Below are 15,892 nucleotides of genomic sequence, written 5' to 3'. Positions count from 1 at the left end.
ACTTTGTTTTTCTTCCTTTTTTTCCTCTTAACCTCCTCTGTACCATGATAATGAGGAGCTGTATAATCCTAGAAAAGCCATACAGCAAGGGGGTGTTTTACTTGTGCTTTACTTTCTGTATTCTCACTTTAACATGTCTTGTGACTCATTCTGTTAGTGTGATACCATAAAGATGTTGCCAAAAATGCTCTTTAAAAGGTATTTGTGTGTGTAAAGCTCAAACACACTTTTGTACATGTACATGGGTCAGTAATATCACATATTTATTTCAGAGAAGATCTGTAATCTTATTTTGATGTTTCGATTAACATCACTAATTTGAGGACCTAGAATAGGGGTGTCAAACTCATTTTAGTTCAGGGGCCACATACAGCCTAATATGATATAAAGTGGGCCAGACCAGTAAAATAATATAAATAATAGGATAAGAATGTTTGAGTGAAAAAAGTAAATTGCGTAATGAAAGTGTTTACATCTACGAATTGTACTTGAACATAACATGAACAACTAGAAGAGCACTCAGAGAGCGCAGACCTCCGCCAAGGCAGATCAGCCCTCCTACCTCCCCCACCCCGATCACCACCAAAATTTAATTTGTTCCTTGTGCCAGTATCAACATTTCCTGAAATTTTCATCCAAATCCGTCCATAACTTTTTGAGTTATCTTGCACACAGACAGACAAACAAACAGACAAACCAACACCGGCAAAAATATAACCTCCTTGGCAGAGTCAAATATGAACAACCTGAAAATTCTTTAGTAAGGTAAGTGCAATGTTAAAAATATTAGGCCTTAGTTTATCATTTATACATGTGAATCACAACTTAGAGATCACAGTTTATCTACAAATACATAAAACATTAAATAACAGGGAGAATATTATTAAAATTCCACATACTTCTCATAAGACATTTCAGATATTCACATTTTTGTAAAAGGCTAGTCTGTAAATGTAAACATTTTTGTGTAATTTTACCTTTTTTTACACTAAAACAAAGAGACAAATTTACAGTTGTCATTATTTATAGGTTATTATAATAGTTTTTTACTGGTCTGATCCATTTTAGACTGAAATGACCTAAAAGGATTTTAACATCCTTGATTGTTAATATCTTCAGTGTAATTTTTGCATTTCACAAATTCATCCCAGGGGCCTGATTGAACCCTTTGACGGGCCGGATTTGGCCCACATGGCCACATGTTTGACACCTGTGACCTAGAAGGACAAGGAACATACAGGGTGTAGCAGAACTGACAAATATTAAAACTATGTAATAATCCATAACATACCACCCATAATTCCAAACTTCCTGGATTGTGACCCATTAGGACAAAGCAGAGAGTAGTGTTATTGATTCAACATTTTAGACTTTTATCATCCTAAAATTTGTTGCTTGAGACCCAAAGAGGTAGGCTTTCAGATACATATATTGTAAGATTAAAGAGCTGAGAAATGCTCTACATATTCATTTAAATTTTCAGTCAAAATAATTTTTTCCTTCTTTCCCTTGAAACTTGCCTATATCCCCTAAATCGCTAGTTTTTCCTCCTTTTACCTCCACATTCTAGCCATGGACCTGACCATAAATACACTTATGAAGTTCTAATTCATTAATAAAAAATATTAAACTTCCTTAAAGGATGTTTTTCCTCACCATTGTCACCAGTCACAAATGTTTCCTCCTGAAGAATTCTGTTGGGTTTCTGTAAATTGTCTTGAGAGTCTTGTTTCGACCAGCTCTATATGTAAAGTGTCATGAGATAACTTTTGTTATGATTTAGCGCTATATAAATAAAATTTGATTGATTAATGTTTACAATCACAAAATCCTGTTTTGGATGCTCTTAGACCCTGTGCTTAGAGTCTCTTTCAACCATACCTGCTCTGAACTTGTTTGTATGCACTGGTGAAGTACTTCCATATTGTACTTAAGAACTCTCCTTTAATAAAACTATTTATGTAGTTGTTGACTTTTTTTTAAGTTTATCTTTGAGCAAGATATTTTACTCTGCATTCTTCTTCATTCAAGTCTTACTCATTCAGATGTATTATTATAGTATAGCTGCACCCAGTAATTACAATGAGCCCCATCATCACCACCTGTATGCTTTGGCGCATTAATAATAAACACTCAGTAATATTTTGCCAATAATTCTGGGTTATTACAAACTTTTGGTAATGTAAAATCCTTTATATAGTTTTGAATCAGGGTGTTTTTGAAGTGTGGTGTTGCTACTGAAGTAGAATGTCTATGTGAGTACTACTGCGTGAATATGACTTGTTTTATTATTTTTTTAATATAATCGTCAACTATTCATTGTATGATCACCCCATGCTATAGGAGGCGATATAGTCAAGTGCGTCAATTTGCTCGGCTTTTTCCTCCGGTTTGTTTTAATATACGGAGTTGATCATCCTTTCCCGGAGCCGGAGTGACTTATCAGAATCAGAGGGGTTTTATGCCCTTTCCATTCAGCGGCTGGTGTGTTTGCCGAGGTCCACTCGGTTGCGGTGCAAACGAGCTCACAGACAACGCTGACTGTTGGACTTCACGTTGTCGTCTGGTGTGTTTTATTGAGCAGCATTTGTGTCCGACTGCGCTTCCGCCATGTTGAACTGATTCAAGTTGTGAGTGACTGCTGGGACCGAAGTGACAAGCCCCAGAAATCGGACTAGATAGAGTTAGGGGGCTGTTACCGCGCCGGTGACGCAGGAAAAACACCCAGAAGCAGAAGAAAAACGTAGGAATTAGATCTTTCTAGTAACAGGTTTGTGTCCTGCGAAACTGTCACCGATATAGGCCACGTTTATGTAATATTCGACGACACCATCGTTCAAGGCTGGACGTAGCCCGTAAATAGAGGGGGAAGTCATATCAAATTCCTGGTGAGTTGTTAGCTAACTAACGCTAGCTCGGTTCGCTGGCTGCTGATTGTTAGCCGGCTACTGCTAACATAGCGTCAGCTGGCGGTGGATGCAAGGTAACATAACTGATGTTAGCTGCCTTGTGTTGTTCAGTGCTTAACGGCCATTTCTCTTTCAGCTACTGTTGTTCGAACAATATGCAGTGTCAACGCAATTAAACAGATATTTCTGTTTTTATGGTACGTGCAGTCTGAGCACAGCCTACCACGATAGATTCACTGAAGCAACGCTAGCGCTAGCTACCCGCAAAGGGCTTCGACGGTGTCTACAGACTGAGCATTTACATTTCCTTAAAACGCTACATGTTTACAAGTTAACCGAAATGTAGTTGTCTATGAGTTTCGTGGCTTTGCGTTTTACCCACAATAGCTCGATCACAAACACTTTCCTTTTACAATTTCGTATCACTTAAGTGCCAAAATTTTAATGTGTTTGTTTTAGTTAAGTTATAACTTGGCGATAAACGATGCAGGTCAGAGCACTCAGTCAAATTTCAGGAAATAGACGACTCCCCTGTCACTAACATTTTTACGTTATCTATGATAGCGAACTGTCGTCCGGTTGGTTTATTTTTAACGTTGAAAACGGCTGCAAACGAAAATGAAACTTAAATCGTAATAATCTCTTGGCATATAAGGGAAGTAGTTGGTTGTCGAGTCACATCAACAAGCTACTTGTCAAAATAGAAATGTTAGCTAAACGAACCGTAGGGTATTTACTCGCATGGAAGCTAACTGCTAGCTTCAACTGTTTATCTAGATTGCTCGTAGTTAGCATGACAGATGTTCATTGTAAATGGCGTTACAGGGACATAGTTGATTAACGTTAATGCCAGGGAAGGTAGTGGTCGATCGATAATGGTTTTAGTTATTGACCAGAACCCTGATGGTTAAGCCTGTCAGTAATGTTGCAAAGGTTTGCGAGACAAGTATAACGTGAGGCCCGAACGAATAATGAGGCCTGCATGTCTCAGCGCAATGGGCTTTGGACAAGGCCTTCATTGCTCTGCTGTCTGTCTGGGCGGATCGCCTTGCAGGCTAACCTAACGTTAGTTGCCGCAGCTAGCTAGCAGCAGGCGTTAACTACCTAAACCACCAGCTGTTAACGGTAGTTAATGGCGCTAGTTTGTGCTAGTTGTTACGTAAGGTCACCGCTTGCTCCATTTGTCCAAATATTATTTATATTTTGAATGTATTCCACAGTAGCCCACGAAATATTACGTTATTGACTTCACCGTTTCGAAGATGTTTTAAAATACCTCTAACGCTAAGGTTATAAAGCCGGTTCATACCCAAGGGCCGCAGTGGCACTTAAATCTCGCCTCTAGAGTGGTTATCACTCTGTGTCATTTTATGATACTTTTACAATTAATGTAACTCAACACAGTGGTCTTGTGCGTCATTAAACTAACCCACCCTTTACCCACATTAGTAGATAAAGACATGTATTACTGTTATATCACGCTACTAGCAACAAACCAACGACACTTGTCAAATTTTGATCACTGTATTTGTAATGAGTGCTCTGGTCCACTCTGCTTATTATTAGGTACATATTATGTCCCACCTGCAAAATCGAAAATAAACTAGTTTCACTACCCTTAATTACTGAAAGTACTCACACATCCGTCGTAACTGTGGATTGTGCTACTCAAACAACGTTTTTGTTTAATGCTTAATAAAAATGCATGATGGATGAAAGCCCACACACCCTTGATGTTACAACTGTGTTAACTTGCCAATAAGCATGCATTGCTTGCATCCAACCATTCTTCTCCAGGATGTCTGATTAGCTATCTCAGTTCAGTTCATGGCCATTTGTGATATGCACAGATACAAAAAAGCCTTCCTTTGAAATGGTTCCTTTGCCTGAATACATTTTAACAAGAATACATGAATACAAGTTATAAACAAGTTTTATGACCCTGACTGTAATTATTGACGTTTAATATCTTAAGTGCAGATTTGGATATGCAGCGTATCATTCATTGTACTCAAATATGTTGATTTTGGTAAATTATGAATGCGTGGACATTGGAGGCAGCAAAACCAGTTAAACAGATATAAAGGAATGAAGACGGTCATAATGACTCACAGTCCTCCATCCTCTGGAGTTCACAAAGGGTCAGACTTCATATTGGGATTGTCTGTTTTACTGAAGCTTTCTGCTGGTTGCACAGTCTAGAGGATGTGTTGTTTGTCTTTTTGATATCTCACTTTGAAAACATAAAATCATCGGCATCTAGTGATGACCTGCATTTTATTTACTTTGATTACAGTAGTTGCTGTGGAACTATATGACTTCAGTGCAGGTGACATCTCTCTTTTTCATATCAACTTGGGCCAAAATACCATTTTAAATGTCTGAATGGTTCAAGTGTCACATTGTTTGCCTTGACATTGGTGGTTGTTGATGTTTTACCAACATTCTTGATTTTCAAACATTATTATTTGATTGTAGTCCTCTGGGAAATTACAGACAAATAGACATTAAGAGCTCACACTTTACTGTTTATACTTATACCTCAAAGATGTATATTCAGAGACTATTTTTTACCAGCCATAGAGAGAGGCAGATTAATTTGAGAATCATCAGACTGTTACTTATCTGTCCTCATTTAATGTCTAAATATGTGGCTGCTATCTATTGAAGCAGAAATATTAATATAGTTTGGTCTGAAAGCTATCTTTTATTCTTGTCCGTTTTGAAATATTGATGTCAATTAAGATAATTTAATAAAGATTATTTACAGAATGTTTCCACAATATGATATACTGCATGTCACATATTGCACAGATACTAGAATTTATGAGTTCTATACTTGCCTCAAGTATAATATTTTAGTGACTGTTTTACTGAAATTGAATTTTGTACAAGCTATCTCATTTGTTGAAGTTGGTACTCAAATTAATTGGACAGGTGGTAATATGGCATCATCACTAATAAGAAAATTGTGACAAAGGAAAAAGCTGATGAGGAGTAGATTCCTCCAGGATGCCAGTGCCCCTTCTATAGGGCCTTCTGAAAGGTTGAATGAACATGAAAGATGTAAATCATGTCCTATACCTTTGGAGTCACCAGAACTCAACCCAGCTTGAACCCCTGTGAGAGGTTTTTGGATTTATTTGACTGAACTCTCTACCACCATCATCAGAACACAGAATGAATGAATATCTTTTGGATGAATATGTTGAATCATTGTCAAGATGCATTAATGCTATTCTGGTGATGTGTGGAGCCAATTCCTTACTTACGCCACGTTTCCACTACGTGGTCTCGACTCGACTCAGCCTTTTTGTGTTTTCATTATGAAAAGGACCTGGAATCTGGTACCCGGTACGAGTTTTTTGGTATCATCTCTGCTGAGGTTCCAGGACTGGGGACCAGATACCAAAACGTGACGTGTAAACACTGCAGACCACTGATTGGTCAGAGAGTCGTCTCTGTGACCCGCCGTTTTACAAAAAACAGATGCGCAAGTTTCCAGTAAAAATAGCGGTAGGTTAATCCACATGATGACAGCCTGCAAAACTACACCATGGTTTGTCGAGGAGGTTCAGGCGTAAAAATTCAGCATGAGCTTGAGAAGACAACACACAACGAGCGAGTTTATCAGCAACTCTCTGAACAGACGACATGGAAGTAACACACCGCATCACTATGACGTCCAGGTACTGTAAAGTCGGTAGTATCCTGTAATGGAAATGGTCTCCAGGAATAGGACCTGGTACCTGAGTTGAGCCGAGCCAAGTTGGGCTGGTTCCATGTAGTGGAAACGTGGCATTAGAGACTTGTTTATTAGCCATCTTTATGTCAGGAGTGGCAGGGAGCTCCAGCAGTTATGCCTTGTTTCCACTATGTGGAACTGACTCAACTCGGGTACCAGGTACTATTCCTGGAGACCGTTTACAGGATACTCCTGACTTTAGAGTACGTGGTCGTCATAGTGATACTTTGCATAACTTCCGTGACATCTGCTCAGAGATTTGCTGATAAACTTGATTGTTGCATGTTGCCCCGTCAAGTTCACACTGAATTTTTTTCGTCGGCCACCAAGAACAGAAATGTGTGAACCTCCTCGACCGACCCCAATGTAGTTTTGTGGACTGCCATCATGTGGATTAGTCTACCGGTATATTTATTGTAAAGTTCTGAATCTGTGTTTTTGTTTTTGTTTTTTAAGAAATGGGGGGTCGCACATCGATGACGCAATGATGCAGAGACAACTCTCTGACCAATTAGTGGTCTGTAGTGTTTACACGTCATGTTTTAGTATCTCTTCACCCATTTTGGAACCTCGGCCGCGCAGATACCAAAAAACTAGTACCAGGTACCAGATTATTGGTTCTTTTACATAATGGAAATGCAAAAAGGTCAGGTCGAGCCGATACCACATAGTGGAAACGCAGCATTAGATGGTGGTGTTGTTTGTGGTGGGTGTACAGATGCATTAAGGCCACTCTTTGTTTACTGCTGGCAGGTTTGTAAAAGTCTTCTATGGGTCAGAGGATTTAGGCCATAGTTATAGTGTAAGATAATGAGGTGTTTATAGCCACAGTTAATCAATTTCAGTAGTTACAGTGAAACCAAAACATGAGATGAGATCTTTTGTTTTCTTGTGTGTTTATTTATTCGGTGTCTTCCTTTAATTTCATTTGATTTTTGATTTACTCTGGCCACTAGGAATTATGGGGGACAGGATTTCTGCAGGTTCTTGAAACATCTTCAATCCAGTGATCTGAATTTTAGGACTTAAATATCAGAAATGGATTTGACAGTTCTTAAAATTGAATAAAATTCCCATTACTGTTCTGTAGTTGCAGTAAAATCAGTCTTGGAAAACTACCAACATGTTGCAAGCATGGACTTTGCTCCCTACTCTAAACCTAATAATAATTATTATTATTTTTATTTTTATTGTTGTTGTAATTGTTATTATTGCACCCTAAAATAAGATATAAATTGTTTAATCTGATAGGTTAAATGCAAGTTCAGAAAAATCTGGCAAATTTAGTCCTTTGTTGAAGTCTGTTGAAAAAGGATTTGAAGCTTGCCACATTGTAAGAAAACAGTCAAATGAGGAACTTAGAAAATAAAATGGGTCATAAATTATAATTACATTGGTCATAAATGTTATGCATTTTTACTTATAGAAATGTAAGAACATTTAAAGTTATGGTGATGCAGTTTTAAATCTAAAATCATTCACATTTTCTCCTGTGTCAGGCTTTCAAATGTGGCTTTTTCAATGACATGTACTTAGTCACTGGACTCTGAACATTTGTTTGGGCACACACTAGTGGTCAGTCACCCACTACACCATTATGCATGCTATAGATGGGTGTCTTTCCCCAGTACAAGTCTTAAACCATCTGTAAATCTAGTTTGCTTGAATATCATAAGTCACTATGTCAGTCTGCTGATAATTCTGACCTTTACCCCTCATCTCTGCTTCAGGTTATGCAATGGTCTCAGCGGCACATCCAGATCTCCAGGTGCTTGTGTCCCTCTCTCGTGTGTTCGGGCTCTCTTCCCTCTGCTCTACAGCTGAGGTGGCTGTGATTTCCCTCCTGGCCAGCGCTCCCTAAGAGGCCAAGATTGCCAAGATCTGCCCTGTGGCGAGCATGACGGCCACCACGCGTGGCTCTCCGGTGGGGGGCAATGACAGTCAGGGCCAGGGCCAGGCACCTGATGCTCAGAGCCAACCCCCTCTGCCACAGAACCAGGTTAGTATCTACTTTCCAGCAAAACCATAACATGACCTTTGACAATCTTTCAGTGTCCTGACTGTGTTTTTTTTTTCCTTTATGCAGAATATTTGTAATGTTTCCATCCCTCTGCTGGCTTCTGCCTTCATCCAAATCCCTCTTGTATTTTTTTTAAGTAGACACTTGTAATTAAATTAACCTATGACAGGAGAAGGAACTGTGAGTGTCTTGATATCCCCTTTGTGTTAGTCCAGACACTGCAGCAGTTTTTAACAGATATTGCTCGTACCTAACCACACACAGATGCCCAAGGGGATGAAAAGGGAAGGAGGATGGGAGGGAGGAAGGAAGGGAGCGGAAAAGAGGGAGAAAGAGAGTAAAGGGGAGGCATCAATGAACAGAGCCTCCTGAGCGATGGATAAAGGATGTGTGTGTGTGTCTTTGTGTGTGTGCTTGTGCAGCCCAGTGTTGGTTCGAGATGAGCCGTAGTGAGACGTGAGAGGCAAGCTGCCTATGTAGGTCAGCCAAGCAGAAGGAGCCTTCACCACACACCCCCACATTTCATAGTTCTCATTTATGCATCTCTCCTGTCAATGTGGATCCCCCATTAATCTCTTATACACATCTGCTCATACCACCAATGATGCTCATACACACCCTGGAAAAGGCAAGGATTTGAAAAAGGGTCGGTCACTTTGGTGCTTAATTTAACACTATCCTTGTACTTGTTGTTCTAACTCTCCTCAGTCTAAAATACATTTTTTTGTGAGGCTATTTGCCCACACTGTTATAAACCAGCATACCAACTCAAGTATACTTCTAATACAAGCATGTCTACGTTTTGGTTCCTCTAAGAACAAAAAGATTGTTATAACATTGTTCTGTGTTCTATGCCATATACAGTGCTACAATTTAATTGACTTTGGTGGCTTTGTTTAAAGGCCTGTTAAGAAGAACCACCTGCCTTTGCACCTGCATCCATGTACACTTGGTGACCTGAACAATAGAAACCCCACCCCCATGAAAGAAGTGTGCCTTACTTTTATATGGATATAAGTCACTATAGAAACAAGAGAATTAAAAACACAATTTAAGTTCCACTCTCACTTGCAGATTAACAAGTTACTCTTTTTTTTTTTAGTCAATAGGGTTTTTTTGGCTGCTCTGTTTGTCTATAGAGTTTAACATTTTTTTTTAAATTTCCAGAGCCTGAAAAAAATATTTAAGACGCATTTCTTGTGCATATTGTGTGTCACAGTTCAGTGACAGTAACATTGCCATTTTGCATCTTATCGACAATATGATAATATGCACATTTGATCTTCCTCTGTTTTTCAAACTTGCATACAAATATTTCCTATTCAGAATTGCTTCTTCTGAATCATAATATTTTTTGCTTTGATGCAAATGTCCTGCCTGCATCTGTGTACAAAAATATAAACCTCCTAAATGTCAAAGAATACTGCCATGAAAAGTGCATTTTTCAACAATTAAGCATGACATAAAACCAGATAAATTTTTCTAGTGCTACAAGATACCGTATATATAGTCATACTGTGCACCTCTGGTTGATTGTCATGGATGGATTTTTATTTTGCTTGATAATATAAGATGGACTGGGTTTAAATGAAAAATTCAGAAACTGCATAGTTTTACAAGTAACCAGAAGAGTGAGTAGAATTTCAACCTGCAGTTTCAGATTGTTGTCATGACCTACAGTGATCTGTGGGATTGCCAGAATTTCTGCAGCTGACAATAAGAATGTTTGCTGAAGACATTTTGCAAGACCCTGCATTTTTCACATTCAGAGAAGTCATTTTTAATGTTAATGGATTATGAAATGAATCAAATCATTAAAAAAAGAAAATTCAAGGACAAATTCTGCAGCTGTTACCGTGGTGCCACCCTGAGGCCAAGCTTTACATATTATGCCCCTCAGGCTGTAAAGTACTGTATAACATTAAAGTTGTTTCTGGTTTGTTGAGCGGTGCTGCCTAACTGGGTTTTCTTATGATACTGTAGAAGACAGAAGTCATTTGTCAAAATGTGTATGGCAAGCATCCTGCCATTTACATTACAGCCTATAGGTGTTTTAATTTAATTGAATTTTACTTGTCTGCATATATATTTTTTAACACGTTGGGATACTTTGCGCCTTGTAGTTTTTGACATTTTGACTGAAGCAGCATTTCTTCTTATGTTTCTTTGATATTTCCAGACTTCATCTCCTAACTCATCTAATGAGAACTCTCCAGTGAGCCCACCAGATGAGCAGGGCCAGGGGGACGGACCCCCTCAACTGGAAGAGGAGGAGCCTGCCTTCCCTCACACTGACCTAGCCAAGCTGGATGACATGATCAACAGGTATTTACTCACATGCTGACAGACAAGCTGTATCCTGTGTTATTTCGTTGCCTCCCTTGCTTACCAGTGACAGCTTGCAGTGTTTGCTCTAAAGAACTAACTACCTGGTTTAGTTCTCTTGAAAGTAAGTGTTTTCTTCTATTGCACAGTTACTGTTCAGCTTTACAAGATGGCAGTCTCATCCTCTGCTATTTGTCCCCTTTACCATTACAGTGCTACTAATGAGACTTACAAGTGCATTTAGTTTTTGTTTTTGTTTTTTTTTTGTTGATTCATGTGTTCTTTTTTGTTTTTTTTCTTCCAAGGCCTCGTTGGGTTGTTCCAGTTTTGCCAAAAGGAGAGTTAGAAGTCCTCTTGGAAGCTGCTATAGATCTGAGTAAAAAAGGTAGGAATGCACAGATTTTGTTTTTGATAGGGTATTTTTTGTATAGAGTCGTGAATTGACAAGAAAAACTGTTCACATAGTTATTACATCCTGTGGTACATTTATACTGCCACTTTGCCAGACATGAATGAAGAGACTGAGACTAAAATACAAATTTAGTGAAGACCCCCATTGGAAGGAGAAGAGTTTGATTAGGTTTAATCTGTGTTCCATGGAAGCTAAATCATTGTATGTAGTTGCCCAGATATGAAGTGTTTCTTGCATTTTTACTTGTCTCAATAAAATGTTTGGTCATCCGTCATGTATTTCTAGAACTAACTGATAGATAGTTTATTAGTGAGTAAAATCTAGAAAATAGTGAGAAGGGTCTTTATTGTTTTTGTTTTTAAATAACTCTCTGTTGAGAAAACTGTGTCCAGATTTCATTAATGCGAAACATTAAATACTAGTGTCTTTTTCATTTGAGAAGCCGCAAAACCTTGCAACGATTAAATACAAGAAAATTTCTATCATATATGATTATTGTGAATAATTACACTGAACATAGGACACAAAATCTTTACACTTTCAAGCTAATTGTGTTGTTTGACTAAACACTTTATATTTAATCACACAGTACAGTAAAGATAAAATTTAATTAGAACATCACACTTTTTTTAGTCATTTCCTTTGTTGGGTATTAATCTTGTCAGTGATCAAAAATTAAAAGGTAATGTGTAGTAATACCAAACATCACTGGGAAATTGGTGTTGCATACTAGATATTAACCAAGTTTTGACAGCAGTGTCAAGACAACTAAGCCAGATTTAAAACAGCCTCCTCTTAGTGCCATGCTTTTAATTTCATTCTGTTTGATGTTAAAAATGCTCTGATGTTTTTACCACTTTGTTAAAAAATGTTTTCTTCTGTTAATTGTATTTCATTTTGTGGGCTGGTTAATGTGTGTAGATGTAATTAAATTACTGGTGCCCGTTTTTGCAGGATTGGATGTTAAGTGTGAGGCATGTCAGAGGTTTTTCCGAGATGGTCTTACCATATCCTTTACCAAGATTCTGACAGACGAGGCAGTCAGCGGCTGGAAGTTTGAGATTCATGTGAGTCTTCAATCACACTTTTTTCTTTAGTGTAAACAAGCCACCACCCATGGGAAAATAGTCTGTCTTTAATAGTGAATAAAAAGAGCTGGCGCATCAAAAATGCTACCTTTTTAGAGGTTATGCTACAAAAGAATATTCAAAGGGATATGTGGTTTTATGGAGCATTTTACAGCAATTTGGCATATTGTGAAGTCACATGATTCAGCATAGCCATCATGTTTTTTTCTCTCTGAACGGAAATCTTTGTTTTAATGGTCATATTCATTGTTCAAATAGAAGTCTTGCTTCTAAATAGATTTTTTTTTTCAGAGTTTTCTTCAAAGTTTTCTTCAAAGGATAAAATGTGGTGCCAACAGCAATCAATGGTCTTTTGTTAGAAGAAACTAATGTTGGCTATTGTGTTGTATTAGCTGAGATTGATTACTGGAACCTTTTCACAACTAGTGAAGAGACAAAGACTTAAAGGAGCTAAAGGTCTATGTTTCTCCTGCCACCATTGCTGTCATTTTTTACTCTGTATTACTTGAAAATGTTACATAAATGCAGTTTTACCTAAACCAAGCCACTCAAAAGGTTAAGAAGCAGCCAGATAGTTGTAAACTGCTAATTTAAACCTTATGTAAATTATATCTCTGTATATAACTGTATAATCAGTTGCTTGACACTTAACATGGCCGTAGTCTTTAATTTCACAGATGTGTATTGTAAAATATTGGTACAAAGATTAGTCTTAAAGTAACACATGATGTATGCAGTCAAAATTTGGAGTTTAATTCTGTGGCAGTTGTACTATTAATACTGTCATAATGAGTCATATACTATGTCTTGTAATTTCACTTGCTATTTAGAAATTATTTTTTAAGTATTTAAAAAAAATATCCATTACTAATGAAAAACAAGACATAATATACCATAAATATTTAAAGTCGTGACTCTAAAATGAGACCTATAAAGAACAAGACGACACAAGAGCTTGGTACCAGTTAATGCTTTCCAACTTTGTAGATTTTGTAGCTTTTTGCAGTTTTCTCTGCAATGGTTTCATCATTCTGTTTGAATTGAAAAGAATAGCACACAATGGGCTATATCAGTGTGCAGGTTTGAGAGAAATAGGTCTGGGAATTGAGAGTGAATTGTATTTTAACCTGTGTGATACTCGGGGACGACGTAAAGCAGAGTCTCACTAAACCAGATGTAGATCCCTACATTCCTGAGGAAGAACATTATCTATTTGGCTTCATAATTCTGTGCTCCACCCTATTATGTTCTTTATTTCTGTGTTTTGTTCACTTAAGGTTCATTTATTGATTCTTTACTCTAAATTTGTTTCACAGAGGTGCATCATCAATAACACACATCGGTTGGTGGAGCTGTGTGTGGCCAAGCTCTCTCAGGACTGGTTCCCTCTACTAGAGCTCCTGGCCATGGCCACCAACCCTCACTGCAAGTTTCATATTTACAATGGCACGCGGCCCTCTGAGACCGTCCCCGCTGGAGCACAGCTGGCCGACGATGAGCTCTTCGCCCGACCTCCAGACCCACGATCTCCTAAGGTAAAAAATAAATAAATAACACCAACTGTTAGCAGATACGGTTGGAATCATGTTCATCAAAATTTATCAAGCAAATTATAAAATCCTCAAACTTTGTGACGACAGTGTTGTTCAGTCGGCCACTACTTCAGATTTGAATGTCTTGACTTGCACTTAAAGCTGCATATGACTTCCGTCACCAAGTTTTCATCAGATCTGTAAAGCCTGAGTCATAGGCTAAGGCGGAATCCCACTTCACCCCTTGCCCCCCACCCCACCCCTGCCCCTCAGTTTTGCACATACACGTGAAGGGGTAGTGTTATCCTGATTCTCAATTAGACGGAGGGGAAGGGCAAAGGCAGAGGGCTGTATAGCCCTCAAAATAGAGATATTTCAGGACCACACTACAAACAGACGGGTAGGACAAATTTCCCATAATTCAGTTTGAATCGTTGGCAAGATAGAGGTAAACACAGCCAAAAAGTGCTGCAGTGTGATGAAAGAAATGCACAAATGTGCGTATTTTCTTCGTAAACAACTTAATCATTTGATCAACCATTCAATGCCGTTTTAATGTGTTAAAGGTAGCATTTCTGCAATTTATAGTTGATAGCTGCAAAAAGATGACCAAAGCCCATGCAACAGAGATGTTACAGCTACTGACAGCATGGGGAATACTTTTGGATACAAAGTTGTCGCATCTGTTCATAGTGGGATCGATTACTGGATACCAGGTCTCGAAGGGTTGTCCCATTTTATAGGGGAATGTTTCAACCCCTACCCCTTGCAGCTCCATTTCAAGGGGTAGGGGTAAGGAGGAGGGCCAAGGGGTGAACTGGGATTGGGCCTAAGTATCATGAATCTGTAAGTCTTTCTGTGAATGTCTTACCTCACAGTGAACAATTTCGAAGTGTACTCGACCATAAACAATCCATTTGTTTACAAACGGAGCTGGTAGGTCACTTGGGTATTTCCGGAAATTTGTCACGATGTGCATTGCGGGAAGCGGAGCTCCATGCAGCCGCAGTAGCAGCAACAACAAACATGTCGACCAAGCGAAAATGGGTGCGTGGAACTCCATTTCCCAAAAAGCACATCGCGACAAATTTTGGAAGATGCCCACGTGACCTACCGGCTCTGTTTGTAAACACATACAGTGTTTATGGTGGAGTACACTTTGAAATTGTTCACCATGATGGAAGAGATTCAGGTGAGTAATCATGAAAAGACAAAGGGATTCGTGATACTTAGGCTATGACTCAGGTTTTACAGATTTGATGAAAAATTGGTGATGAAAGTCACTTAATATTTATCATTAATATTAATATTTATCATTTAAATCAGTAATGAAGGTTATCAAATTATTGTCATTAAGTGCTTCAAAAAGTCATTAATCTGTCGTGCCTCACCTGATGTACTTCATTATTTCCAGTATTCTGATATAACTGAATGTCTAAAATGAACTAATTACTTTCAATCTTGTGTGATTTTACGTCGCACATTCCTTTATAGTATCTCCAGGGAAGTAAAAAAATATATAAATTGTTCCACATTCATCAAAACAAACTTTATTCTCCTGTGAAGGATAGCTGCTTGCCTTTTTTCCTTCTAGACAAAAACCATGGAGTGGCATCATAGTCATGCCTCAAGGGTATGCTTCAAAACAAAGAGAATCCCTCTCTGGAGTGGTCTGATAATGAAAAAAATGGAAGTCCAAGTCCACAGAACACTTGGTGTGTCAGAAAGCATATTATATAAAGCAGAAGGTGGATACACAAGGGAATAAGAATTTCACAATAAAAGAGTGATGAATACAGCGTGGGCAAGGGGTCAGGATGGAGTGAACTGCTGCACTATTTGCCTGCCTTTCTGCATTTGG

General features: G+C 38.4%; 1 protein-coding gene across 5 annotated transcripts in view; it reads left to right on the top strand.

Moving 5' to 3' along the window:
* Positions 1-2,420: 2,420 nt before the first annotated feature.
* usp9 (ubiquitin specific peptidase 9) overlaps positions 2,421-15,892 on the top strand; it is a 41,589-nt gene continuing 28,117 nt past the window's right edge. For 4 of the 5 annotated variants that reach the window (XM_030124833.1, XM_030124832.1, XM_030124831.1 and 1 more), the window contains exons 1-6: positions 2,421-2,888; positions 8,385-8,653; positions 10,854-10,999; positions 11,305-11,384; positions 12,366-12,478; positions 13,816-14,034. In XM_030124833.1, the coding sequence (XP_029980693.1) occupies positions 8,552-8,653; positions 10,854-10,999; positions 11,305-11,384; positions 12,366-12,478; positions 13,816-14,034 (660 nt within the window). In that variant the 5' untranslated portion in view covers positions 2,421-2,888; positions 8,385-8,551. Of the gene's footprint in view, positions 2,889-2,966; positions 2,984-8,384; positions 8,654-10,853; positions 11,000-11,304; positions 11,385-12,365; positions 12,479-13,815; positions 14,035-15,892 lie in introns of those variants that run through there. The other variant, XM_030124830.1, reaches the window with a different exon arrangement.

Source organism: Sphaeramia orbicularis, chromosome 21, assembly GCF_902148855.1.
Source record: "Sphaeramia orbicularis chromosome 21, fSphaOr1.1, whole genome shotgun sequence".
NCBI lineage: Eukaryota > Metazoa > Chordata > Actinopteri > Kurtiformes > Apogonidae > Sphaeramia > Sphaeramia orbicularis.
The sequence above is the reverse complement of the archived record's forward strand: the minus strand, read 5'-3'. Positions and strand labels throughout refer to the sequence as shown.